Raw genomic sequence first — 26305 nt, 5'->3', positions numbered from 1 at the left:
CTGGAAGACCATAAAACAATACACTGTTCCTGTTAGGTGGAAGACCATAAAACAATACACTGTTCCTGTTAGCTGGAAGACCATAAAACAATACACTGTTCCTGTTAGCTGGAAGACCATAAAACAATACACTGGGGTTAGCTGAGCAAATATGGAATTTACTGTCACAAAACCTCGAGAACCCAAGGGTGGTTACCAGAGCCCTATACTACAGTACATACCTGGTTTGAGGAATTAGCGAGGTAACTTTGGTCAATTGAGTTCAACTCGGGATAACCAATACCAAGAAAGTGGCTCATATTTTAGCCAGGTACATTTATATGGCAATGAATCCTCCTGGGTAGGCTAACTCCATTTATCCTGAATTAAGTGTTGAGTCGCGAGCTGAGGAACAATGAAATCAGATTCCCTTCCTCTCGCAAAGATTGCGTCATCACCCCCTTCATTTGAGAAAGACAAGTGACAAAATATTTTATTAATCAATCAAATGCTTTTTTGGTGTGTTAAAAAATAGCAAAGTTAAAATACCTATCACATTACACATTTAGTGTCGATGCACGCGCATCATTTTCATGACGTTGTCAGCCAACCCGTCTATAAAGACTTCAACAAGCCTATTTCACAACATAGCCTGTTGAACTTTGTTTAATTTTGATTTCGGCACAAATGAAAATGTGGCATTGACTCGCCCATTGATTGATGTTTCGGTTGTCAGCAAACGTGACATTTTCTCTCCTCTCTCCGTCTCTAGTGGGTGCGTAACCCGGGCCTGCGCCAGGAAAAACGGACGCTGTTCGGCGACATGGTGTGCTTCCTGCTCATCACGCCTCTGGCCACAATCTCCGGGTGGCTGTGTCTGCGGGGGGCCGTGGACCACCTGCACTTTTCCAGCCGCCTGGAGGCCGTGGGCCTCATCGCTCTCACCGTGGCCCTCTTCACCATCTACCTCTTCTGGACCCTGGTGAGTGGTGGAGGGTGACAGCCAGTACATCTCAGCAGAGGTCAGACTGATTTTGGGCGTTTCTTGTGCAGCAAATTCGTTCCCGTTTTCCCTTGGATGTGTCTGTGACGCAAAACCCTTGCACAGATACATCGCATTATTCTCAAATGCCTCATAAGGAGTACACATACAAGCCATTTGACTGGTAAAAAACAATCTAACAAGTATAAACATTAGTTGACTCTCTGGATCCTCCATTCCTATTGTGTATACTGTAGGATCCTCTTTTCAGGGTGCTATGCAGGAAATAGGAATGCAACCCTGGGAATTTAGCACTTTTAGTCAGCCACTTGGTTTGCTCATGGTAAAAGATGCTGTTAGGCACAGATCTAGGATCAGCTTACCCTGTCCCAATTAATTCTAGACATTACTCAACACAAAACCAACATCAGACCAGTGTCTAGTGCAGGGATGGGCAACTTTGATGGGGGTGAGGATAAAAAAAAAACTGAACTCATCATGAGGGGCTGCAGTTGCTTGCAGGTCTTCGTACCCCCCAGATAGCTGGCTGCTAGACTAATTTACCAATCTGAAAGTTAGCTGACATTGGCTAATTGAGTGACTATCAGTGACTGACACAAAATAAACTGCTGATGCACAACCAAATTTCACCTTGTGTACTGTACTATTCTAACTTGGTAAATTGAGACTGCATTTTTTTTTTAATGGATTGATCAGAGGGCCTTCAAAAGGGGCGGTCGCATGCAGCCTGCCAGCTGCCCATCTCTGGTCTAGGGGCTTAAAAAAAAATGTTTTTAAACATTTAACCATTATTTAACTAGTCAAGTCAGTTAAGAACAAATTATTATTTACAATGACAGCCTACCGGGGAACAGTAGGTTAACTGCCTTGTTCAGGGGCAGAACGACAGATTTTTACCTTGTCAGCTCGGGGATTAGATTCAACAACCTTTCGGTTACTGGCCCAACGCCCTAACCAGTAGGCTATCTGCCGCCCCAACATCTTCCTCTTCCACTTGTTTGGGCTTGCATAATGCATTACAGTAATGGGTACAGTATATACAGTATTTAAGCCTGAATTTGCCTCTCTACCACAGGTGTCGCTCAGGTATCACTGTCGGCTGTACAACGAATGGCGGCAGACCAATCAGAGGGTGGTGCTTCTCCTCCCCAGGTCACATGGTGAACCGTCTGCTCCGCCCTCTTCACGAGGCCCATCTCGTGAAAAATGGCCATCCAAAGAGACTATTGTCTGAGCAGCCCTTTCTTCAAAAGCCATGAAGGAGAAACACTGAGGAAGAATGGGGGTAGTTCCATAGGCGCCAGAACAGTATTTGCTTCTGGTGCCCTCCAGTGCTGAACTTTGAAGTGCCCACACAAGTGTGGAATTGCCACCAAATGTCATTAATGGGCACCTAGGAATGGTTTAAACACACATTTACTAAGGCGGTAGAGTTACTGTACAACAGAGACCTTCTCTTCGGTGAAGCATTCATTTTGGACTCAAAATGCAGCATTACATCCCACCACTGCCACCAAAATGTCATACAGGGATGGACAGGTACATTTGGTGATATAGAAGTGGTGGAGTGCGTAGTTGGTCATAAAGCATTTGGACTGAAGGACAGCCAGGAAAAGTTTGCTACTGTGACCATATGCTGTGATTGGTGATTCCTGTGAAGTGCAGAAAACATTATCTGGTTCATATAACATACCAACATAAACCTGTGTATAGCATTACTATATTAGTCACATTCTACCAATCAACAAATCAAAGCCCAGAGTGTAAATAAGTACTTCAACTACTTCAGTATTTTACATAGTATTAAACTCTTACCTTTACATGTATGGGTCTCTGTGCTTCAAACCAAGGTCATGTTCATTATGCACCAGAGAACTTACTGAAACAGTGGGGGACTAGTCATTTTTCATTCTGTTTCAAAAGTATTTCAAACGTTTCACTACGGTGTGCCCTGCTGAACACGATCCAACTTAAGACAGGCTTTGTGGAGTGTTAAACAGGGCACAGGTTGATGTAGGCCTATACTAGCTGCTCAGTCTTTCTTTGCAAGTCCTCCCCTTAGATAAGAACACCATTAACAGTTGAAGAACATTGAGGTTGACCTTAACATAACAAAAGGGACATTTTGAATTCATTTATATTTTGGCTACAAAGTAGTTGTGTGTGAAATATACAATATTGGTCTCAGTTGAGAACTGGTTGACTGTGGTATATGTTAGTGTTAGTCATTCACTTCACTTCCAAATAGCTGTGTTTGTTAGACATCCCATCTTTGACTCATGGTCATATGTCATTGTGTTAATGATTTTCTTTTGTTCAAGGATTTTGTAGTCACTGCCTTGTAAAGTATTTTGTGATAGTTCTCTTCCTAGAAATGGTTGTATCGCCTAGCCAAGACTATTCAGGTTGATTAGAAGGGCCAAAAACACTTACATTTTCTGTCTAGAGAACTTCTTGTTATACCAGATGCATTAAACTATCAAAGTATTTTTTTTATTATCATTGAGTACATGGTGCACTTATTTAACTCTTCAGCATCTTCATTTGATTACATTTCAGGCTTCACTTTGAGCTTGTTGGTGAAGTGGAATAAACTTCCGTTATGTTTGTGTGTGTCGGGGTGGCAGTTTGATCAAATGTATTCTCTCTACGGTTATTTTATCAGCTGTTTCCAATAAAAATATGAACTTAAAGGACTCCGGAGCTGTTCTAAATGTTACATTTCCTTTAAAGTGATTAACTGAATCAGCTCACAACCATCCTTCCAGATAGTGTCAGATTGGTAACCTTAACGCATACTCCGATTTGAACATGCAAGGAGTATTACTTGACTTTCATAAAGCATTATTGAATACAATTTCAAGTGCCAAGCCATAGAAAAGGATAGGATACTGTTCTCTATTCAAAAGAGAAATAAAGACTACATTAAGTCAAAAAAAGAATGGGTTTAAAAAACAAAAAGGCTAGATAACACTAGATAGGGGTGTATTCATCAGTGCACAATCTAGAAAAACATTTTGCAACTGACAATGTTTTGGAACAAAAACTAGTTTGATTGGATAAGTTCTGTTTGATCCCTCCATGTCTCCCATTTGCACCCCAGTTGCTTGATCTTGGCTAGATGGGATCCAGCTTGACAAATGTTGTTTGTTTGCATTTGAGCCAACGCTAACCCTTTCCCTAATTCTCCTAACCCACTACATTAAATCATCCTAACTTGCTGCGTATGTTCTAACCTGCTACGAAATGTCAAATAGGACTTTAATTTGACAAAAGCAGAATCCTTCTAGCCATGACCCAATTGCTTCAGAATAACCATCAAACAGATCAGGGCCCCTTTATTCACAAAGCATCTCAAAGGAGGAGTGCTGATGTAGGATCAAGATGACTGACTAAACATGTAATCCTATACGATACACTTCGAATATGGTCAAAGATTTTTTTTTAAGTTATACAATATTCCTGTGTAATGGAAATACAACAAAATCAATAGTTTATTTTTTCATTAAATGTGAAGGTTACAGAAAGTCAAACAACGCATGCATATGACCACAAATCTGATGGAGCAAATAAAAATCGGTCCTCTAAAATGTTAAATGTATGCATATGACCGACGCCCAAATGACTTAAGAAATATTGGCAAGGTAATCTGAGTTTCTGAAAAGGTATGTCTAGTACAGCATAAAAACGCATTTTTGCATTCAGATTCATAAGTTAACATGAGTATACACAGTCATGCTAAATTCAAAATTGATAAATCTTCAATTGACATTTGTTAGAGTACAATCATGATCACAGACCCATTGGTTTGAGGAATAATGCCAAAACAGCCATCTTTAACTATTACTTGGCTGCTGGCTGAGTTTGTTATTACAGAAAATACTAACCCTTTACACATTAAGCTAACGCCAAGCTATTATATGGACATTAAACCTGTACCAGACATGGATCCAGCAATTAGTGGTTTATTTTTTTCAAAAGGGGCTCCTGGAAGAAAATCTGACCAAGACAGCAGGCTCGAATTAGCCATTTCTGCATCAAAGCTGATGTGATACAATTAAATAAAATGAAAACAATTTTCCCACAGAGTCAACTGGTAGTATACAGCATTGTCTTGTAAAACAGTCTTGGCTGTAGAATATCGAGTCAAATACATGAAGAATATAGCAGACAGGAAATTCTTCTCAGTAACCTGGTTTCCATCCAACCATTCCATGCAGATGAATGACCGGATGAAAAAAAAGTTACGACAGGCCCTAAGGAAACAGCAAATGTGTCAGTAAAACGTCCCAATGTCAACAACAAAATAAACTAGGCAAGGTGAGATATTTTGTCAGTGAAATTGTGATAATTGCGGTTGAAATGCTTTTATGAGCAAATATTTGTATAAAAACCATCACGTCGCAGTAAACTTGGGACTCACGCGATGTAGCCTACTACCAAGGAAATAAAACAATCTTTAGAGTTGAATGCTATGGAAATGCATGTTTTTTTTTTTGTTCGATACAGGAAACACTACATCGTCACGCACAGCCTTTTATCCGCAGCAAGTCAGTTTGATGGAAACACGCCTGGTGGGAAAATTGCCACATTTTTTCTATGCTGACTTCAGAATATTCATGTGAAAATCTCAACTATTGGATGGAAATTTAGCTAATGGAACACTGACACCTTGTGGTGTAGTGTGTAACGTTCAGACAAACTTCGCCAATACCTGCAATACCAAAAGCCGTCATCCATAAGTACACGAATGGAGGACCATTTCGAAAAGCTGCGTGCTTCTTTCAAATTGGAAAGCTTTATTCTTTCTAGTTTCACATAAACATTAACTACATTCTGAAGTATGCAACAACCTGGCTGTCTAACTAGTATCTGAGCGAGAGAAAAAAAAAACACTAATAAAATTACCTTCTATAAAAGAGGCCATTAAAATGTTATATTTATCGAAAATCAGATGTAAAAACAAAACAAAGTCACAGCACCTCGAGGTACAGATTCATTCTGCAAGCTGCCTCTCCTGCACAGAGCTGTCCAAAGTAATACTCTACAAAAGAAACTACTGGGACTAGAAAACATTATTTGGTTCAGAAAAATGCAAGTAGTGATGGTTCATTTTAGGATTACACATAAAAAAATAATGTAGGGAAGAAAAGAAAAACAGTTTTACAATCTTGAGATATGAGGAATTTCAAACTAAAAAGAGCAGAATAGAAATTCACACGGTTCTTATAATACACTAAAAAGATACAAAATAGTTCTGTGGTAGTTCGGTTGGCAGCTGAGACTGGTTGAGAGAGGGGGGTGTGAAGGGGTGGGGGTGTACTGGTAAGATCACATTATGGAGCAACCCCTCTTGGTGGCACGTGGGTCTCCCTGGAAAGCCACAAAACAACCACATTTCAGTCGATCTACACAATATCAACAAAAAAATATTTTGTTGAAAAAAGTTGGATGCCAATACCACAGTATATTCTCGGTCAGTCTAAAACAACTATCAAACATGGTGATTTTTGCAAGACAGTGTCGCATGGGCTTTCTCCTCGCAGTGATTTTCTTTCAGTCCATAATTACTCAATTCTAATCCAAAGAAATATTTAATTGCTGAAAATAACTATGGTTATCCATAAAGTCCATTTACCTGCTGGTGAAAGAGATCTTCCTCAATGACCTCCACTCCCTCGTCATCCTCATCATCATCTTCCTCCATGGCTGTCTTGTACGAGGTGCTCCTCCTGGCCACCTCCTGGAAACAGGAAGAAACCACGGTTGTGTTCATTAGGCACCGAACGGAAGAAAATTAACTGAAACGAGGGACTACAGGAACTTGTCCAGCAAGAAATATTTTTTAAATCTACAGTGCGCCCTACGGAACACCACCCTACGGAACACCACCCTACGGAACACCACCCTACGGAACACCACCCTACGTTCCGTAGGTGCGTTACGCTCCATAACATTGGATCCAGGGGACTAAGGAAAGCTGATTAGAATACTGCTCTGACAGCAGCAGTAAAAGGTGGAACAGGGCACCACCTGCTGGTAAAAAAACGATTACAGCAGACTAGGGGTTGTTTATAGACAGGGCCAAAGACAGAAATATCATATGGGGCCCACTTTAACATCTTGAAGCTAGGGGGCACTATTTTTGTTTGGAAAAATAACGTTCCCAAAGTAAACGGCCTATTTCTTAGGACCAGATGCTAGAATATGCATATAATTGACAGATTAGGATAGAATACACAAAAGGAACATTTATTGTGTAACTGGGAGTCTCGTGAGTGAAAACATCCGAAGATCAAAGGTAAATGATTCATTTGATTGCTTTTCTGATTCGTGACCAAGCTACTTGATGCTAGATGTACATAATGTTTTGTCGGCGATCGATAAACTTAAACGCTTGGATTGCTTTCGCTGTAAAGCATATTTTCTAAATCTGACACGACGGGTAGATTAACAAAAGGCTAAACTGTGTTTTCTGCTATATTGATTATATGAATATAAATATTTGTAGTAATATTATTTGAATGTGGCGCTATGAAATTCAGCGGTTGTTGATGACAATTATCCCGGGATGGGTAGCGTCAAGAAGTTAAAGAGACAACTTAACAATAACTCAGCCCTCCATAAATCCTTTATAAATGCTACATAAGGTGGATTAAAGGTTCTGTACCTCTCCCTGAGGGTTGAGCAGCAGCACCTGGACATCTTCCCCTGTTCCCCAGGACGCCTGGCTCTTCCACACCAAGTCTGTGGGGGGGTTGGAGGCCACACCCGCATTGGACGCCCACACCTGGGACAGAGAGAAAACACAGGTTTCAAGGTTATGGGAATGTGATGTAAAGTAACTAAACAGGCTACAATTCTAAAATGGATATTCTCCATAGAAAGTGCTCTTTAGTCCAGGGCTAGGTTTAATCTATGTCCAGGAAATCTACCCATACAGCCATTATCAAATATCTGCTTGTTGTTCCTCCTCACCATTGATAAATCTAACTCTGCTCTACAGTGTTATACCACAGTGAAGCAACATAATTAATATCTACTTTCCTGTGTATTAACTAGCAGAAAATGCAGTCTTACCGTGACTTTCTGGCCTGCCTTCAAGACATATTTGGGAGTAAACTTGTAGGTGGCAGAAACTTCTCCGATGGTCCTGGTCAGCTCATAGCCCACCATGGCCTGGTTCTGGGGAAGAGGACACAAGTACACACGAGTTCATTATAATAACTATATGTACCCTTTATTTACGGTACCACTGACATTAATCTCTTTTTCAAGGGAGCCCTGGCCACGAGTTTGATTAACTCTGTGCGTATAGTTTAAGTGATAATACCACAGGATGTGGTTTAAGCTGTAGTATTTGCAGTCAGGGTTGGGGGAATTGCAGTGGAAGTAAATTATGTTTCAGAAAATATAATTCGAAATAAAATTGAAAATGTATACTGGTTCTCTTAATTTTAAGGTTGTGAGATTAGATTTGGGGAGGGAGGAGGGGCCACCAGAAATGCTGGAGAAAGAAATGGGGTCCGCGCAGCGAGTTGGAGTTGCTAGGCTCAGATGCAGTTGAGCACCTTGTCATGTCTGCACAACACATGCTCAACACTATGGCTGTGTTCCAGACAGCGTTACAGACAATCTGCAAAGCAGTCATGCACCATCTCACACCTGGACAAGCGTTTCAAATGTCAGTGATAGGATGTTGCAATCAGACGTACAAATGGTTTATAGACAATCTGGAACACAGCCTTCATTATTAAATAACAATTTGACTCGCCTAGTTAAAAAGTTACATTACCGGTGAAGTTCTGCTGTCAAACATGTGTCTGAGCGCACACTAATGTTTGAGAACAAATGCAAACACATTCAAATGTACGCAAGAACATTAGATAGCACAGTGCGCGTCCCACTCATCTGCCACCCTCACCTCATTGGCGGTGTTGTGCAGGCGGATGAACTTCCCGTCAGTGTCGAGCTCATCAATGCACACTGGGCCGGTGGTGGAGGCGGAGTGGGCGATGGAGACGGAGCTGCTGGCCTCCTGCTCTTCCACATCCACACGCTTTCTCTTTCCCCGGGCGGTACGCACGCTGCGAGAGCTGGACTGGGCACGGGAGACGGTGACACGGGACGACGGGCTGGGGGACAGCTTCAGTCTAGTGAAGGGAGAGAGAAAGATTGGGTATGAGAGATTCATTAAATTAACACCATTATATTCTCGGTAACAGCTCAACGACAAGCTGGGAAGTTAACATTTCTCCTGCATGAAGAATCTACATCGATGTGTACATGTCTGGCCAGTTGGAACACTACCTACACAACTTTTAAACACGACATCAGCCTGGGACCTGACCCAGAACAGGAGAGAGGAGCCAAACATTGAAGCGCTCCACTCCAAAGAGAAGATGACACTGATTGTATCTGAATTATGTGTTGGTTTCCCCACCACCCTAAAGTCAATTTTTACATCCGCATTCATGCAGAATTGTGTGCATAAGTGTGACTGTTGCATGAGTCATTCTCCTCTCCTCCCTCCAGTAGTTTCCTGTAGGCATTGATCTCTGTATGTGTCTCTCTTCACCCTCACCTCTCCTCCTCTCCCTCCAGTAGCTTCCTGTAGGCATTGATCTCCATGTCCAAGGCCAATTTGACATCCAGCAGCTGCTCGTACTCGTCCAGCTGCATCTGCATTTTGGCCCGGATCTCTGCGATCTCCCGCTCCTTCTCCCCCAGCATCCTGCGGCTGGTGTCCCTCTCCTGGGCCAGGGCTGACTCCAGCTCGTGGATCCGGTCCTGCCATCCACGGGTCTAGAGAGATATTTTACAGGTTAGGGTTGTGTTCAGTGGGACACACAAGTTAGACACATTTATGTGTTCAGGTTCATTTCACCTCAACATTGTTATTCCTGTGTAACATTACTCCTGTATCCTCCATATCATCTCTCACCCCTTTTTGCATTCTGGCTAGTTTAAGTATCAGGCTCTAGTCTAAATGTGTAGTCCAAACCATCAACCTCTTTAAAAAGTAACTGGATAGCATCGTAACCATTGTCAGTAGATAGTAATAATGGTACCACCGTCACCTCAAATCATGTAAAAACACCTTTCCAGTACATTTTATTAATGAGGTCTCACCTCTTTCTGCATGCTGGCCAGCTGGGAGGCTAGGCTCTCCACACGCAGGCACGACTCCCGGAGCTCCTCACGGGCCATGCTGGCCGACGAGCTGTTCATCTCCGACGACAGGCGCACGTTCTCCAGCTGCCCCCGGGGTACACAGGAGGACAGAGCAGAGTTAAAATGGGTTGTGTGGGTACAAACAATGTTAATTTCACACATACGGAAGGATGGATAGTGCAACGCCTCACAAAGAGGAAGTGAACGTCACAGAGAGGGCTTCCTGACCAGCCAGAGAGGAAGTGCAACACCAGAAAATGTGTCTTTTTAGATTTGCTGTGTAACGCTGCGCTTGATGACGTGACTTTGCTGGTATCCAACAACTAGTAAGTTTGACACAGATTTACATGCAATGTTCCCAATAGGTCACCCCAGCATGGCGAGACCCACTGAAATGAGGTTAACTTTATGGTCAATACCACAGCAAGTCAGGAACAGAATCTCTTAAAAGCCTTGGTATATGACCAAACAATAATGGGCCCTCCAGTCTGCATCAAGGATCTTGGATGTTGTGTTTCTGCCTTGCACCTTGGCCACAAGTTAACAGGTAGAGTGTGTTTTCTGTCTCACCTTGGCCACGTAAGTGTTCTCCATCTCGTCCTTGTACAGTTTGACCTGCTCGTCATGCTGCCCCCTCATCTCAGTCAGTGCCTGGGCCAGCTTGAACTCGTACTCCACAGCCCGGCCAGAGTCCACCTCCACCAGACGAGTCTCGTGTCTACTCCTTGTCTCCTTGATCTCCTACAACACAGACGGGGGAGGGGGGGGGGGTTAGGGGTCATTGTAGCGACATGTCTGCCCTGCTGTGGGTTCCTCCATTCCTCAGAAGGAGAAACCCTTTTTAAAGGAAGTACTAGGTATTCAGTAGGGGAATTGGGACAAGAGCCCATACACTAAAAACAGTCTCAGACGAAGACATAAGCCTTTAAAATGAGCTAGGGTTGCCTGAACAGTACCTAACAAACTCACCTTCATGAAAAGGAGAAGACAACACTTTTTAGATCTCAGCCTCTGCATCTCAGAGGAAGCAACCAGGAACAATCCAAAGGGAACCTGAATGGCGCAGCGCTCTAAGGCACCATCAGTGCTAGAGGCGTCACTACAGACCCAGGTTCGATCCCGGGCTGTATCACAACCGGCCGTGATCGGGAGTTCCATAGGGCGGCGCACAATTGGCCCAGCGTCGTTCGGGTTAGGGGAGGGTTTGGCCGGGGTGGGCCGTCATTGTAAGTAAGAATTTGTTTTTAACTGACTTGCCTAGTTAAAATAAAGGAGCAGCCCAAGGAATGCGCCAACAAACAGCCATGTTCAGGATCTCCTTTTCACAATCATTATGTTTGTAACAATGTCTATAATTAGAACCATATTCTAAAAGTTAGCCCAACTCTAAATACATGGCTCTGGTTCAAGGTAGTACACACATTCAGGGAAAGGTGTATGACCATATGGCACTCTGAAGGGTCTGCTTAGCAATATAACGCTACAGGCATGTTGAGACTGACCACGTGTGTGGGGTGGCTTGTTTTACCATAACATTGTGCCGTACTCAACATCGCATACTCAACTGTTGCATCCAGAGGACACAGAGCCAAGTCTGATCAGAGTAATTGTTTGACATTGGACAAGTAAACCAAATCACATTTGGACAACTCAAATATATATTCTTCTTGTCAGTCTATATATATTTTCACTTTTTAGGACAAGTGTTGTCAAGCCCTGTATACTATACTTCTATACCTGATTCACATAAGATACACTACCGTTCAAAAGTTTGGGGGTCACTTGTTTTCCATGAAAACATAGATGAAATTAGTTGCAAAATGGAAAGTCAAGACTTTGACAAGGTTATAAATAATGATTTTTAATTGAAATAATTGTCCTTCAAACTTGGCTTTCATCAAAGAATCCTCCATTTGCAGCAATTACAGCCTTGCAGACCTTTGGCATTCTCGTTGTCAATTTGTTGAGGTAATCTGAAGAGATTTCACCCCATGCTTCCTGAAGCACCTCCCACAAATTAGATTTGCTTGATGGGCAATTCTTACGTACCCGTACCATACGGTCAAGCTGCTCCCACAACAGCTCAATAGGGTTGAGATGCAGTGACTGTGCTGGCCACTCCACTATAGACAGAATACAAGCTGACTGCTTCTTCCCTAAATAGTTCTTGCATAGTTTAGAGCTGTGCTTTGGGTCATTGTCCTGTTGTAGGAGGAAATTGGCCCCAAGTAAGTGCCATCCACAGGGTATGGCATGGCGTTGCAAAATGGAGTGATCGCCTTCCTTCAAGATTGCTTTTACCCTGTAAAAATCTCCCACTTTACCACCACCAAAGCACCCCCATACCATCACATTGACTCCACCATGTTTGCCAGACGGCGTCAAGCACTCCTCCAGCATCTTTTCTGCGTCTCACAAATGTTCTTTGTGATCCAAACACCTAAAACTTAGATTCATCTGTCCATAGACAATGTTGTAAATGACTATTATAGCTGGAAACGGCTGATTTTTATGGAATATCTACATAGGCGTACCATCACTCCTGTGTTCCAATGGTACGTTGTGTTAGCTTATCCAAGTTTAAGATTTTAAAAGGCTAATTCCAATCGTGCTCTATCCAGCATCAGTTATTTTGCCCATCTTAATCTTGTATTTTGATTGGCCAGTCAAGTATGGCTTTTTCTTTGCAATTCTGCCTAGAAGGCCAGCACCCCGGAGTCACCTCTTCACTGTTGACGTTGAGACTGGTGTTTTGTGGGTACTATTTAATGAAGCTGCCAGTTGAGTACTTGTGAGGCGTCTGTTTCTCAAACTATACCTCCCACTTTCTATTCTGGTTAGAAACGGTTTGCGCTGTTCTGTGAAGGGAGTAGTACGCAGCGTTGTACCAGATCTTCACTTTCTTGGCAATTACTCGCATGGAATAGCCTTCATATCTCGAGTTACAGAAGAAAGTTTTGTTTCTGACCATTTTGAGCCTGTAATCAAACCCACAAATGCTGATGCTCCAGATACTCAAACTAGTCTAAAGAAGGCCAGTTTTATTTATTCTTTAATCAGAACAAGTTTTCAGCTGTGCTAACATAATTGCAAAAGGGTTTCCTAATGATTAATTAGCCTTTTAAAATTATAAACTTGGATTAACTAACACAACGTGCCATTGGATCACAGGAGTGATGGTTGCTGATAATGAGCCTCTGTACGCCGATGTGGATATTCCATTAAAAATCGGCCGTTTCCAGGTATAATAGTAATTTACAACATTGTCTATGCTGTTTTTGATTAATTTCATGTTATTTTAAAAATGGACAATAAAAAATTAAAAATCTATGTGACACCAAACTTTTGAACGGTAGTGTATGTCCCCTTTCCCCTCAGTTACCCTGGTTAAGCAGTCTTTATACTGAAAACTGTCCACGTCATCAACCTGCTGTTGAGTATACTGTGAGATTTGCCTTTGCTGCACCAAACATTCCCACTAAAAAAGACAGCTGTGCTATAACTAATGGAGGTGTTGGACAATTCTCTGACCTCCTCGAACATGTTCTTGCGGAACTCCAGCTCCTCAGACAGGCTCTGGTAACGGTTCTCCAGGTCGATGCGAAGCAGAGTCTCCTCTCCCAGCTGCTTCTTGGCAAAGATCAGACCAGAATCCAACTGTAGGAGAAGAACAAGAGGGTTAATACGTGAATGAGTTCTAATCTACTGGATGTTTTGAAGTTGTTGTGGACTATGAAAAGACAACGGAGTTAAATTGTCAAAATGTTGCAGATCGTAAATGGCAAAGAAGATCTCCAATTCCGCAAAGTTAAAATCCGATATACTGTATAAGGTTTAGGAAAGAACAAGACTGGGTACGTGTGTGTGCAAGAGCTATAAAAGGGATGGGCTCATAGCTGGAATAAAACTTGGTTTCTATATGTTCGATGTGTTTGACTCCATTCCATAATTCCATTCCAGCCATTACACTGATCCCATCCTCCTATAGCCTCTTAACAATGTAATTAAGATGGAGCGTTAGATTGCCCCCTTCTGGTTAGTGATGCAAAATCTCCTCAGACATTTGGATGGAGACCTTATCTAAATGTGCTCAGCAGCTGTGAGATCTGTTTCAACTCATCTTCCAGGTGAATTTATTACAACAAGTGCTGTTTATATATACACACAAAATAAATAAATATATAAATAAATATGAATAAATACATATAGAAATAAATAAATAAATATATACACACACACGATAGTTGGCTTCGTCAACAGTAAGTTTCACTCAAGCAACAATTGAACTATTCAATGTCATCATTTTGAAAACAAATTGTATAAAGATGATTGCATTTAAGCATGGCAATTTCAGTGCAGCGTCGTCATCAATAGGCTGACCAACAGCTGCCATGACAAATCACAATCTTGACGATAGGAAAAAAGTTAGACAACGTAAACAGTAACTTATCTTTGTCTGATTCATCCATACTGCCATCACTTTGAGGTAAGCCTGTTACAAATGAAAAGTATCGTTATCATCATCGTTTGATCGTTTACCTCCTGGACAGTTCCCTGCAGGTCAGCCAGGCTGGCTTCCAGGGCCCTCTTCTCTGACAGTGTGGTGGCCAACATCGCTTCCTTCGAGTTCAGCTGGGTCTCCATGTCCCTGAGCCGGGCCAGGGCGCCAGCCGCATCAGACTCCTTCTTGGCAAAGCTGCAGGCAAAAGTGGAGGCACAGCAGCATTGAGTACGGCCCAGCCATGAAGGTAGTGTGTGTGTGTTTTAAAACGCCAAGAGGGGATTTCAATGACTGAAGTCCCCATTGTCATATAGTCATAAAGGTGCCTTTGAGTAAAAACACGTGAAACATATCAGCAACGTTGCATACCATAGCCTTGCAGGGGTGGTTAGTTAGGATGGCGAGTGTTGTGATGTCATCAGATCACCATTTCTCTTGGTATTCAAATACCAAGACACGAGGCCTGTTGTCTTCAATTGAAATAGCATAAACCGTAGGGTTGCAAAAGTCCATTGGATCTAAGGATTGCTCACTGGCAAACCATAACGTCACAGTAAATTGGACATTTGGGTGAACTAACCGGTTAAATTAGCCTGGTTAAAGCCGACCATGGTAATAATGAGCGTAGATTTGCCGTATTTACCCAGGCTACATAAACAGTCAAACGTAAACAGCATCTCATAACGTATCCTGTGATTTCACTGAAAGAAAATCTGCTATTTCTCATGCCATAATTCAAGTGCAACAGGCCATATTTGGTTTGAGATTAATATCAAACTCCACATTCAATCTGGAGTTCCTGTGCACACAACTGACTGCTCTGAGTAGCAGAAAGGGAAACAGGATGAGGTTATTCTATTGGCTATTTGTTGAGGCTCATATCTAGACCGCTAAGTATGAAGGCTCCAGATGAGACCAACATAGCAGTCCTCCTCTGGGCGGTGCCCTCCATATACAATACTGCGGAGTTCACGCTGTGTACTGACTGGGGTTGAATGGCGGGAACCCGGTTACCGAGATTTATCCCCCAAAACCACTCCCCCTTTCCTGGGATGAATAATGGAGAAACCGGTAAATAAGAAATTATTTCTATGAACAGCGTGAAATGGAACTGTTAAATGATACGATATGTCTAAATTTGGCTTCTCCACGGCCTCTGCATGGTGAATCATCAATGCTCAGGGTTTGACTGACTTGTTGGAAAGGTGACATCCTATGACGGTGACACGTTGAAAGTCACTGAGCTCTTCAGTACGGGCCATTCTACTGCCAATGTCAATGGAGATTGCATGGCTGTGCGCTCGATTTTATACACCTGACAGCAACAAGTGTGGCTGAAATAGCCAAATCCACACATTTGAAGGTTTGTCCACATACTTTATGTAGTGTACTTTAATAATGCTTTTGTAAGACAGTTCCGGTTTTTGGCGGGAAATACCGGGTTACCCGAGTGGGGCTCCCGAGTGGCACAGTGGTCTAAGGCACTGCATCGCAGTGCTAGAGCCGTCACTACAGACACAACCTGGATTCGAACCAGGGTATCACAACTGGCCATGATTGGGAGTCCCATAGGGCGGCACACAATTGGCCTAGCGTCGTCTGGGATTTGTAAAAAATAATTGATTCTTAAGACTTGCCTAGTTAAAAAGGCCAAATAAAAATGTAATAAAACGTGGGAGAAAAGTGAGTTACTCTCAGGACGGAAGATTTATAACAGGAAAATATTTAACCCTAGTACTGACTAGGATCATAGGATGATTCAAACATGCAGTAAATACATGTCTAAAAGGTCAATGTAATGGTGCTTCTGGAACAGTAGAGAGTTCAAGGGGAAAAGGGGTGGAGTTATTTCACCAGTAGCCACTGAGGATTTTACAAACATCACATGATGTAGGTGTAAAGCTTTGCGGATGCCAGGTGTGTTTGAAATGAAGATTTTTTTTTTTTTAAAGGGAGGCGTGTTGTGTATATGTCAATGGGAGGGAAGCATTCCTGCCGAGCGCTGGCATTTCCTGTCTCACACTCGACTTGGGGGCATGAGGTATGCGTAGGTAGAGCACACTGTGTGGAATACAGGGGGAATGTCTGGTATTTCACACACAGCTGAATGCAGGGGGGAAAATGTCTTATCCGACACAGGCTTTCATGTTACAGATGAATTCTCTAGGTAGACTAAATGCATTACAGAAGAACAAAGCTGCTTCTTTCAGACAAAGACCAACAATAACATGTTCCTACGTAGTGGCAGGCTTACTTTATTCTATAGTTAATGAGTGCTTCATTGTTTTTCCCAGTACCTGCGCTAGGGGCGCGATTTATCTTGCTTTACAAAAATAGCCACCGTGCTTCCAAATCTGCATTGATTGCCGTTTGGGGTTTTAGGCTGGGTTTCTGAATAGCACTTTGACATCGGCTGATGTAACAAGGGCTTTATAAATACAATTGATTGAATTTGAATAAGGAAACCAGTCCCTTGAAATAATTCCATTCTGCCCTAATCTATGGATATGCATCTGTTGATCACAGATTTTTTAAAAGTAGGTGCGTGGATCAGAAAACCAGTCAGTATCTGGTGTGACCATTTGCCTCATGCAGCGAGACATCTTTGCATAGAGTTGATCAGGCTGTTGATTGCAGCCTGTGTAATGTTGTCCCACTCCTATTCAATGGTTGTGCGAATTCTGTATATTGGCGGGACCTGGAACACGCTGTCATACACATTGATACAGAGCATCCCAAGGGGTGGCATGTCTGGTGAATATACAGGCCATGGAAGAACTGGGTCATTTTCAGCTTCCAAGAATTGTGTACAGATCCTAGCAACATGGGGCAGAGCATTACGCTGAAACATGAGATGATGGCGGTGAATGAATAGCACGACAATGGGCCTCAGGATCTTGTCACGGTATCCCTGTGCATTCAAATTGCTATCGATAAAACGCAATTGTGTTTGTGGTCCACAGTTTCTGCCTGTCCATACCATAACCCCACCATAGGGCACTCTGTTCACAACGTTGACATGAGCAAACCACTCGACCACACAATGCCAACTGCCCTGTACAGTTGAAACTGCGATTCATCCACAACGTGCATGATTGTCGAGCATGCCAGTGGCCATCAAAGGTCAGCATTTTCCCACAAGTCAGTTACAACGCTGAACTGCAGTCGGGTCAAGACAACGAGCTTCCCTGAGACAGTTTGTGAAGAAATTCTTTGGTTGTGCAAATCCAGTTGTGTCAGCCGTCCGGGTGGATGGTCTCAGACGATCCCGCAGGTGAAGAAGCCGGATGTGGAGGTCCTGGGCAGGTGTGGTTACACGTGGTCTGCGGTTATGAAGCAGGTTGGACGCTCTGACGTCATCATTAGCTAAACATAGCTTCATTTCTACCTTGTTTGCCATGGCATTAGCTAGCGAGCTAACCAAGCAAACCAGATGACAGCTAGCTTTCAATGACCTGGCCATTAAAATTCCTGTTAGCTCACGTTAGCTAGCATGTTTAAACTGATTTGTTAGCTAACAAATTGCATGAGGGCTGACTTCTCATAAGTTTGTGTAGTGCAAAAATTAAGGATCCAACTATGGTGGTAATTTATGTCATGTCTGACTACTGCAGTATGGCTTGTCCATGTGGTAGCCAACAGCAACAAGCTCAGACGAGGTATATAAACGGTGTCAGCATCCAGCAGTGATCAGCTTGGTGGTTGCATAGTAATGGTGTCACCAGACCTAATTCTAAATAGAGTTGGCAGCAGTCGTGAAACTGTGCTGCACTGGCCCAGGTTTCCCTCGACCCAGCTCGAATTTGGCCCTAACTTTAAGTGCCAGTGGAAACAGGGCTTTATTGTCCTCAGCACAAGGTGCACCTGTGTAATGATCATGCCGTTTAAATCAGTGTTAATATACCACACCTGTCAGGTGGATGGATTATCTTGGCAAAATGATAAATGCTCACAAACAGGGATTTAAACAAATTTGTACACACAATGAGAGAAATAAGTTTTCTGCGTTCGGAACATTTCTGGGCTCTTATTTCAGCGTATGAAACCAACACTTTACATGTTGTATTGATATTTTTGTTCAGTATTCCAACGACATAACCCAACAAATGCAACACATTGAAAAGTACACAAGGTGGCCAAGCACTACTGTTTTAAATGTAAGCAAAGTAGCTGCTAGCTTGGTTGGCAGAGCTGGACAAAAGGCTACTTTCTGTAGGAAATGGGCTGAACAACTGGTTCAATGAGGGGGACCGAACACAGACATCTTGCAGCTGCCATGTCACTCTTTGCTGAGTGTTGAAAAGCAATTTTATATCCAACATGTCCTGCCACCACAGCACACAACCTCCAACCCACCCATGCCATGCACTGAAACTACCCAGAGTACTGGAGAGAAGAATTCATTAGAGTAGCAAAACTTCAGACAGGCCCGGTTTCAGAACTGGTCGAATATGACTAGTATCAGAGGACTTTCATGCATGCATTGACTGGGCTGAGCAGAAATGTCTCCATTAACATTCCATACTACGACATGAGTACAGTACCCAAAAAATATTGCCGTTTTGAAACTACACAGCAGTTAACTGTGGTATTTTGGACACAGTAATGACAGAATAACTGCAGTGTGCTATAGTTGAACTGCAGTTATACTGCAAAATTAATGCAGTAAAAAATATATATATATATTTTAGACAGTACTTTCTGCATACTGCAATCTTTTTTTAAGGCTAGTCCAAAAGTTTAGTAAAACTATTTCAAGCAAGGTTAACTTTCAACTAGTCTAGCTTGATTTCCCCAAGATGTGGACTATTTGATAGAAGTTTGTCAACTTAACATAAAATGAGGTTCAGGTTATCTAGAGAGTACTGGGCTGGAAAGAGACAGTTGGAGACTGGAGTCAATGGCACATGCTGCAGCAGGATTACTGGCAAATAATGGGCATCTGTTGTTCAATGTAATCTTCCAACAGGTGTAGAGTCTGCTTGATGCTTCAGTCAATCAAAATGGCTTCCAACAACACTTCCTAGTTCAATTAAAAGATGTCACATGTTTGTCGCCATACTTTGCCAAGAGGGAGAAACAAAATTATTATCATAGGCTGTAGAAAAATGTGATACATTTCCAAGTTGTGTGAGAAAGGAGGAGTTGTGGAATGTTCCCTTTGCGAATCACGTGTAGAAATGCATTTCTTAAATTGCTACGTCCCAAAGTCTTGAGGGCAAATATGCATAGCTGTGCAAAGCCACTATAGGCAGATGTTCTGAGGAACCAGTAAACCATGTGTTTGCACACACTTCAGTGCAACTGCCTGCTACTTCATCTTCAGCGACAACGCATTCAAATCTTCATAGTGGAACGAGTAATGTTCTAACGTTAGTCTAGACTACAAAATGACAACATATGGCCACCATCATTTTTACAGAGCACAGGTGTTAAAGCTAGAGGTCGACCGATTATGATTCTTCAACGCCAATACAGATTATTGGAGGACCAAAAAAGACTGATTAATATGACCAATTTTGTTTTTGTTACATTTATTTGTAATAATGACAATTACAACAATACTGAATGAACACTTATTTTAACTTAATATAATACATCAATAAAATAAATGTAGCCTCAAATAAATAATGAAACATTCTCAATTTGGTTTAAATAATGAAAAACAAAGTGTTGGAGAAGAAAGTAAGTGCCATGTAAGAAAGCTAACGTTTCAGTTCCTTGTTCAGAACATATGAAAGCTGGTGGTTCCTTTTAACATGAGTCTTCAATATTCCCAGGTAAGAAGTTTCAGGTTGTACTTATTATAGGAATTATATGACTATTTCTCTCTATACCATTTGTATTTCATTAACCTTTGACTATTGGATGTTCTTATAGGCACTTTAGTATTGCCAGTGTAACAGTATAGCTTCCGCCCCTCTCCTCGCCCCTACCTGGGCTCGAACAAGAAAAACCACAGCCACCCTCGAAGCAGCGTTTACCCATGCAGAGCAAGGGAAACAACCATGTTAAGGCTCAGAGCGAGTGATGTTTGAAACGCTATTAGCGCGCGCTAACTAGCTAGCCATTTCACGTCGGTTACACCAGCCTCCTCTCGGGAGTTGATAGGCTTGAAGTCATAAACAGCGTGATGCTTAACGCACAACGAAGAGCTGCTGGCAAAACACACGAAAGTGCTGTTTGAATTTATGTTTACGCGCCTGCTTCTGCCTACCACCGCCCAGTCAGATACTTAAGATACTTGTATGCTCAGTAAGATTATATGCAACGCAGGACACTAGATAATATCTAGTAATATCGTCAACCATGTGTAGTTAACTAGTGATTATGATTGATTGTTTTTTATAAGATAAGTTTAATGCTAGCTAGCAACTTACCTTGACTTACTGCATTCGCGTAAGTCTCCTTGTGGAGTGCAACAAGAGAGAGGCAAGTCGTTATAGCGTTGGACTAGTTAACTGTAAGGCTGCAAGATCGGATCCCCCGAGCTGACAAGGTGAAAATCTGTCGTTCTGCCCCTGAACGACGCAGTTAACCCACCGTTCCTAGGCTGTCATTAAAAATAAAAGTGTTAACTGACTTGCCTAGTTAAATAAAGGTGTTAAAAATATATATTATAAATACAATCGGCCAAATCGGTGCTCAAAAATACTGATTTCCGATTGTTATGAAATCTTGAAAATCAGCCCTAATTAAATCGGCCATTCCGATTAACCGGTCGACCTCCAATACAAACTGAACAAGTTCCACAGACATGTGACTAACAGAAAGGGAATAATGGGTGCCGAACAAAGGGGGGTGCAAAATCAAAAAAGTAAGTCAGTATCTGGTGTGGCCACCAGCTGCATTAAGTGCTGCAGTGCATCTCCTCCTCATGGACTTTACCAGATTTGCCCGTACCCCAATCTTCCACCAACGCACCTCTGCAGATCCCAGACATTTCTGGGGGGAATGGATGGCCCTAGCCCTCACCCTCCGTTCCAACAGTTCCCAGACGTGCTCAATGGGATTGAGATCCGGGCTCTTCACTGGCCATGGCAGAACTGACATTCCCGACTTGCAGGAAATCATGCACAGAACGAGCAGTATGGCTGGTGGCATTGTCATGATGGAGGGTCACGTCAGGATGAGCCTGCAGGAAGGGTACCACATGAGGGAGGAGGTCTTCCCTGTAACGCACAGTGTTGAGATTTCCTGCAATGACAAGCACAGTCCAATGATGCTGTGACACCGCCCCAGACCATGACAGACCCTCCACCTCCAAATCGACCCTGCTCAAGAGTACAGGCCTCAGTGTTACGCTCATTCCTTTGACGATAAACGCAAATCCGACCATCACCCCAAGTGAGACAAAACAGTGACTCGTCAGTGAAGAGCACTTTTTTGCCAGTCCTATCTGGTTCAGCGACGGTGGGACTGTGCCCATAGGCGACGTTGTTGCCGGTGATGTCCTGCCTTACAACAGGCCTACAAACTCTCAGCCCAGCCTCTCTTAGCCTATTGTGGACAGTCTGAGCACTGATGGAGGGATTGTGCGTTCCTGGTGTAACTCTGGCAGTTGTTGCCATCCTGTACCTGTCCCGCAGGTGTGATCTTCGGATGTACCGATCCTGTGTTGTTACACGTGGTCTGCCACTGCGAGGACGATCAGCTGTCCGTCCTGTCTCCCTGTAGTGCAGTCTTAGGCGTCTCACAGAGCGGACATCGCATTACCATGTGTACTGTAAATGCATGTTGTCAACAGTAGACTGCTGATCAGGAAGTAACGTGTTTTAACACTCCCCAATAGAAATCTATATGGAATAGTAGTATGTGTGTGAACTTTATTGCTGTTCAAATGACCTCTTATAGGCTAACAAAACCTGCCATGTGACTGTATAATCACATGATCAGGAATAGTACAAAAAGCTTAATTACTTCTGAATATTCAAATTGCCCATCTGGACAGTCTTCCAAACTGACCCCAGTCTAGTTCTGCCCAAAAAAAAACAAGCCTTTTTTATCTGGCAATAGAGTATGCAAATGAGCAAATAATTGGATAAAGCATTAGAGGAAAGAGGCAAGACGTCAGGAATTGGTTTGCGGATTATAGACCCCTTTCCAGTTGACACACTGACGTCACGCAGATATGCGCGCGAACACTCGATGGCAGTCAGATAACCGTCGCCATCTGTTCCCATTCAACATAGCCTAGATTTACATTTGTATTACTTCTAAAAATAACTTTTTGCGATTCTCATACACTTACGATGTTTTGATTCTTGCTTGTCACTAAGATTATATTTGGTTGTGATCTTTGCAAAGTAACTATTTTGGATGCAGCATTTGTTAGCTAGAATGCTAACGCTCATTTATATAGTCTGTAGCAAAAGTTAGACAGAGCTATTTTACTGGTTGAAGTGTTTTTTAAAGTTTAATAATTTGCGATGACAAAACATTAAACAGTACAGCATTAAAATCCAAAAGTAGCTTGAAATGCACTCGTAAACAACATGTAAAGAGGCTAATTTTGCTGGTGTTTTAAGAACTCCTCCTTGATCTGCTGCCCTCATGCGACAATGTTTGCAAACACAGAAAGGGTCTACTGTGAACTCTGAGATGGGCGAAATCAGCATTTTACCTATACTTTCAATTGATATGAATGTACTGGTTGTTTTTATTCTTAGACAAACTCAAGGGCTGTAAATGTGTGGATATTATCCAAATGAGTCAACGCCTCTAATATACTAACTGTAACCAGCCAGTAGAAAATTATCGTACTGATTTTAAAGTCACATGTACATGCTACTTTGTTAGCCCTAAACACCAAAACAAGTCTGTGGCAATCAAGCGTAAACAGTCATTCAGACTTGTCAAGTGACTTCTACCTGCCTCTCGTACCATTGACTTACAGCATTTACATGCAGCCAGAGGGTGGGGATAAGGATAGTGGACAGTTCATGTGGTACTGTAGTAAATTCCTACAACATTCATCATAATCATTGGCTCATTTCATTCCCCTCTTCCTTCGATGACTATGAATAATTGTTGTGGGAATGACTACTTCTGAATCCTCTCCCTGACTCAAATAGCTCTGGGCCATCTACACCTCGGGAGAACCACAACATTCCCTGCATGTTTTACAGCTTACAACTTTATAGGCAGGAAGTTAGTAGAGAAAAGTAGAAAGTGAAGTGACCAAGCCCAAAAGCATTTACAGCACCAAGTGACCAAGCCCAAAAGCATTTACAGCACCAAGGGCTCAAATGCCAAGTGAGATAAGGGCTTGTAAAGTAAGCATTTCCTTGTAAGGTCTACACCTGTTGTAGTCAGCACATGTGACAAAATTTTATTTGAAAAGTCATGATTTTGGAGTTACAGTCCACTTTAGTAGGATACTATAGAAATTATGTCGTATAAGAGTTTATATTGTATCATGTTACTTTTTGATAGAAAACAAATGACAAACAATGAGTTTGTATACACTCAAGTTGTATTTTGATGGGCAGTGGTCGCTTGGAATGGCTCAGATTTCAAGATTGAGACAATGACGCTATGAGATCCATTCAACCGTTAGGATGGGGGAGGGGCGCCTACCTTAATTCCTATCAAAAAGGTGTGGCACTTGGAAAAGACAGTAACACCCATGCTTGAATTTATACGGAAAACAAAACTGACTCAATTGAAAAACAAAAACGAATAAAAGTTGTTTGTATACATTAGTGTTCTACTAAAACCAGTTATAAAAGGGAACAAACAAACTGTGTGTTTTCAACGTAGGCTACTTGTTCACATTCTCGTGGGTAGACCATTCGTGAACAGTAAAGAAATTGGATACATTTGAAACAACTTTACCGAGGTTATCGGTCTGATGTTGCAACCACTTGGCTCCAATGTTGCAATTCATTCACAAATGTGCAACACTTCGGCGAATTTTCACATAGGCCTAATTTCAACAAATGTTCTCGTAAATAAAATAAGTTACTTACTTCTGCAATAACTGCTCATGGTCGGATTTGATCTTTCCCAATTCAATCTGCAACCTCGCGCGTTCTTTGGCGGTGTCATCGAGAGATCTTCTAGCGTCAGCGAGCTCGGTTTCATACAGTGATTTCAAACCAGTAAGCTCCCGGGTTCTTACATCTTCCTTCTCAGAAATCTGCAGGTGAAGAACGCTGTTCTCGGACTCTAGACTCCGGACTTTGTCGATATAAATGGCTAGACGGTCGTTCAAATTGCAGAGGTCTTCTTTCTCCTGCAACCTGGATATCCTCGTGGGGCTCAATGGAGTGCTACCGGCGGTCGAGCGGGTGCTTATTCTTTGGCCGGCCGGAGTTGAAGTTGCGGTTGCCATTATGAAGCAAAAATGCTGAATCAAATAGAGAAATATACATTCAATTAAATACGGTTTAAAAACGACAAAATATATATTTTAAACGGTGGGAAAATTATGACCACGGCAGACTAAATTTGGCAAAGCTGTAGGACATGAAATACAGGTCGCTTATCCGCTAACCTAAGCAACAACAAAAAAGGTTACAAAATACATCAATTTACAACAGAAGGAAGTAAACCAAAAGTAGCTCACGTAATGCAATATAAAGCAGGCAGGCGGTGGAATGGGGTTAGAAATATAAGAAAGCCGCCAAGCTCATGCAAGTATCTTACTTTGTCTCAACCAAAAGAAAGCAGGCTTGACGAATATGGCCGCTCATGAATATGTAAAACTAACGTGACCTCAACCAACCAATGGTAACATGCAACGCAATATGTCCTTTCAACTTTAGCATTCGAGACAAAATTCAAAATAGATGGAATGCGTTTTCATGCTGCGCATCGTGTACTCCCTAGGCGGACGGTTGCCTCCCACAATGTATCCAATGTTGCGCCACAATAACCACTAAAACAACCACACGTGGTCAGTATGAGAAACCTCTGTATTTTATGCAACATATATGTATATATATTTATGCGTGTGTCGTATAAAATACAGAGGTTTCTTATATATATATATATGGCCTAATATTTAATTTTTATGGATTTACTTAGCATTTAATTAGATATCCATATTATTAAATATTTAATTTGTAGTCCATTGTGACACTTTTAGTGTAGGCTACATAACACACACAAAATGTATGTTTTGATGATGACCATTTAAGCTATAACCTCTTGCCTCATATGAAAGATTTGAAAGATTTAATTAACAGAGTTGGTAAGCTCAGTGTAGTGTTGTAAACTGTGAAGGCATGTAGGCCTATGTAAAAGTATATAAGCCCCCCATCACACCTGTCACTAGGCTACCACAAGAGCTCCTGCCAGATGGTCAACTTCACAGCACCGACAGACAACAACAAGCAGTGGAGGCTGCTGAGGGAGGACAGCTCATAATAATGGCTGTAAAGGAGCGTATGGAATGACAGTATTTGATACAATTCGACTAATTCCGCACTAGCCATTACCACAAGCCTGCCCTCCCCAATTAAGGTGCCACCAACTCCTGTGACAACAAGGCTTAACAGGGCATGTGATAAATAACATACTAGTCAAGAGATCTTTTCTCTGGGTTTCCAAGATATTACACAGAAGTTTATAGGCTTGTCATTGCTCTCAAGTAGCCTAATCAAAGTAGTAACTCTGTCATTGGTGTTATTTTAAATATGCCA

General features: G+C 42.2%; 2 protein-coding genes across 4 annotated transcripts in view; one reads left to right on the top strand and one right to left on the bottom strand.

Annotated features, from left to right (window-relative positions):
• marchf3 (E3 ubiquitin-protein ligase MARCHF3) overlaps window positions 1–3675 on the top strand; it is a 24680-nt gene extending 21005 nt beyond the window's left edge. For both annotated transcript variants that reach the window (XM_029647128.2, XM_029647117.2), the window contains 2 exons: window positions 752–961; window positions 2058–3675. In XM_029647128.2, coding sequence (XP_029502988.1) covers window positions 752–961; window positions 2058–2216 — 369 coding nt within the window. In that variant the 3' untranslated portion in view covers window positions 2217–3675. The remainder of the gene's footprint in view (window positions 1–751; window positions 962–2057) is intronic.
• A 774-nt stretch (window positions 3676–4449) lies between these two features.
• lmnb1 (lamin B1) lies at window positions 4450–25400 on the bottom strand. Of its 2 annotated transcripts, none has more exons than XM_029647109.2 (12): window positions 25308–25400; window positions 24629–25008; window positions 14696–14852; window positions 13688–13813; window positions 10727–10897; window positions 10115–10240; window positions 9567–9787; window positions 8907–9135; window positions 8063–8167; window positions 7653–7772; window positions 6621–6725; window positions 4450–6355 (listed from the first exon to the last, which is right to left on the bottom strand). In XM_029647109.2, exons 2-12 carry the CDS (start codon window positions 24991–24993, stop codon window positions 6314–6316), a joined length of 1767 nt encoding a protein of 588 aa, XP_029502969.1. In that variant the 5' UTR covers window positions 24994–25008; window positions 25308–25400; the 3' UTR covers window positions 4450–6313. The 2 variants fall into 2 exon arrangements, with proteins under 2 accessions (XP_029502969.1, XP_029502963.1); XM_029647103.2 differs by having other exon boundaries at window positions 25228–25334.
• Between the last annotated feature and the right edge of the window lie 905 nt (window positions 25401–26305).

Source organism: Oncorhynchus nerka, linkage group LG4, assembly GCF_034236695.1.
Source record: "Oncorhynchus nerka isolate Pitt River linkage group LG4, Oner_Uvic_2.0, whole genome shotgun sequence".
Taxonomy (NCBI): Eukaryota; Metazoa; Chordata; class Actinopteri; order Salmoniformes; family Salmonidae; genus Oncorhynchus; species Oncorhynchus nerka.
Note: the sequence above shows the minus strand (reverse complement) of the source record. Positions and strands in the feature narration are given on the sequence as shown.

Bases quoted from the DNA above. Each gene is read 5' to 3' on its own strand.
- lmnb1 (XM_029647109.2), bottom strand. From the start codon at position 24,993: ATGGCAACCGCAACTTCAACTCCGGCCGGCCAAAGAATAAGCACCCGC. The intron at 9,136-9,566 runs GTGAGGGTGAAG...TCCCTTCACTAG, and splicing joins CTGGAGGGAGAGGAGGAGAG to ACTGAAGCTGTCCCCCAGCC. The intron at 8,168-8,906 runs GTGAGGGTGGCA...CCTCTTCCCCAG, and splicing joins TGCACAACACCGCCAATGAG to AACCAGGCCATGGTGGGCTA.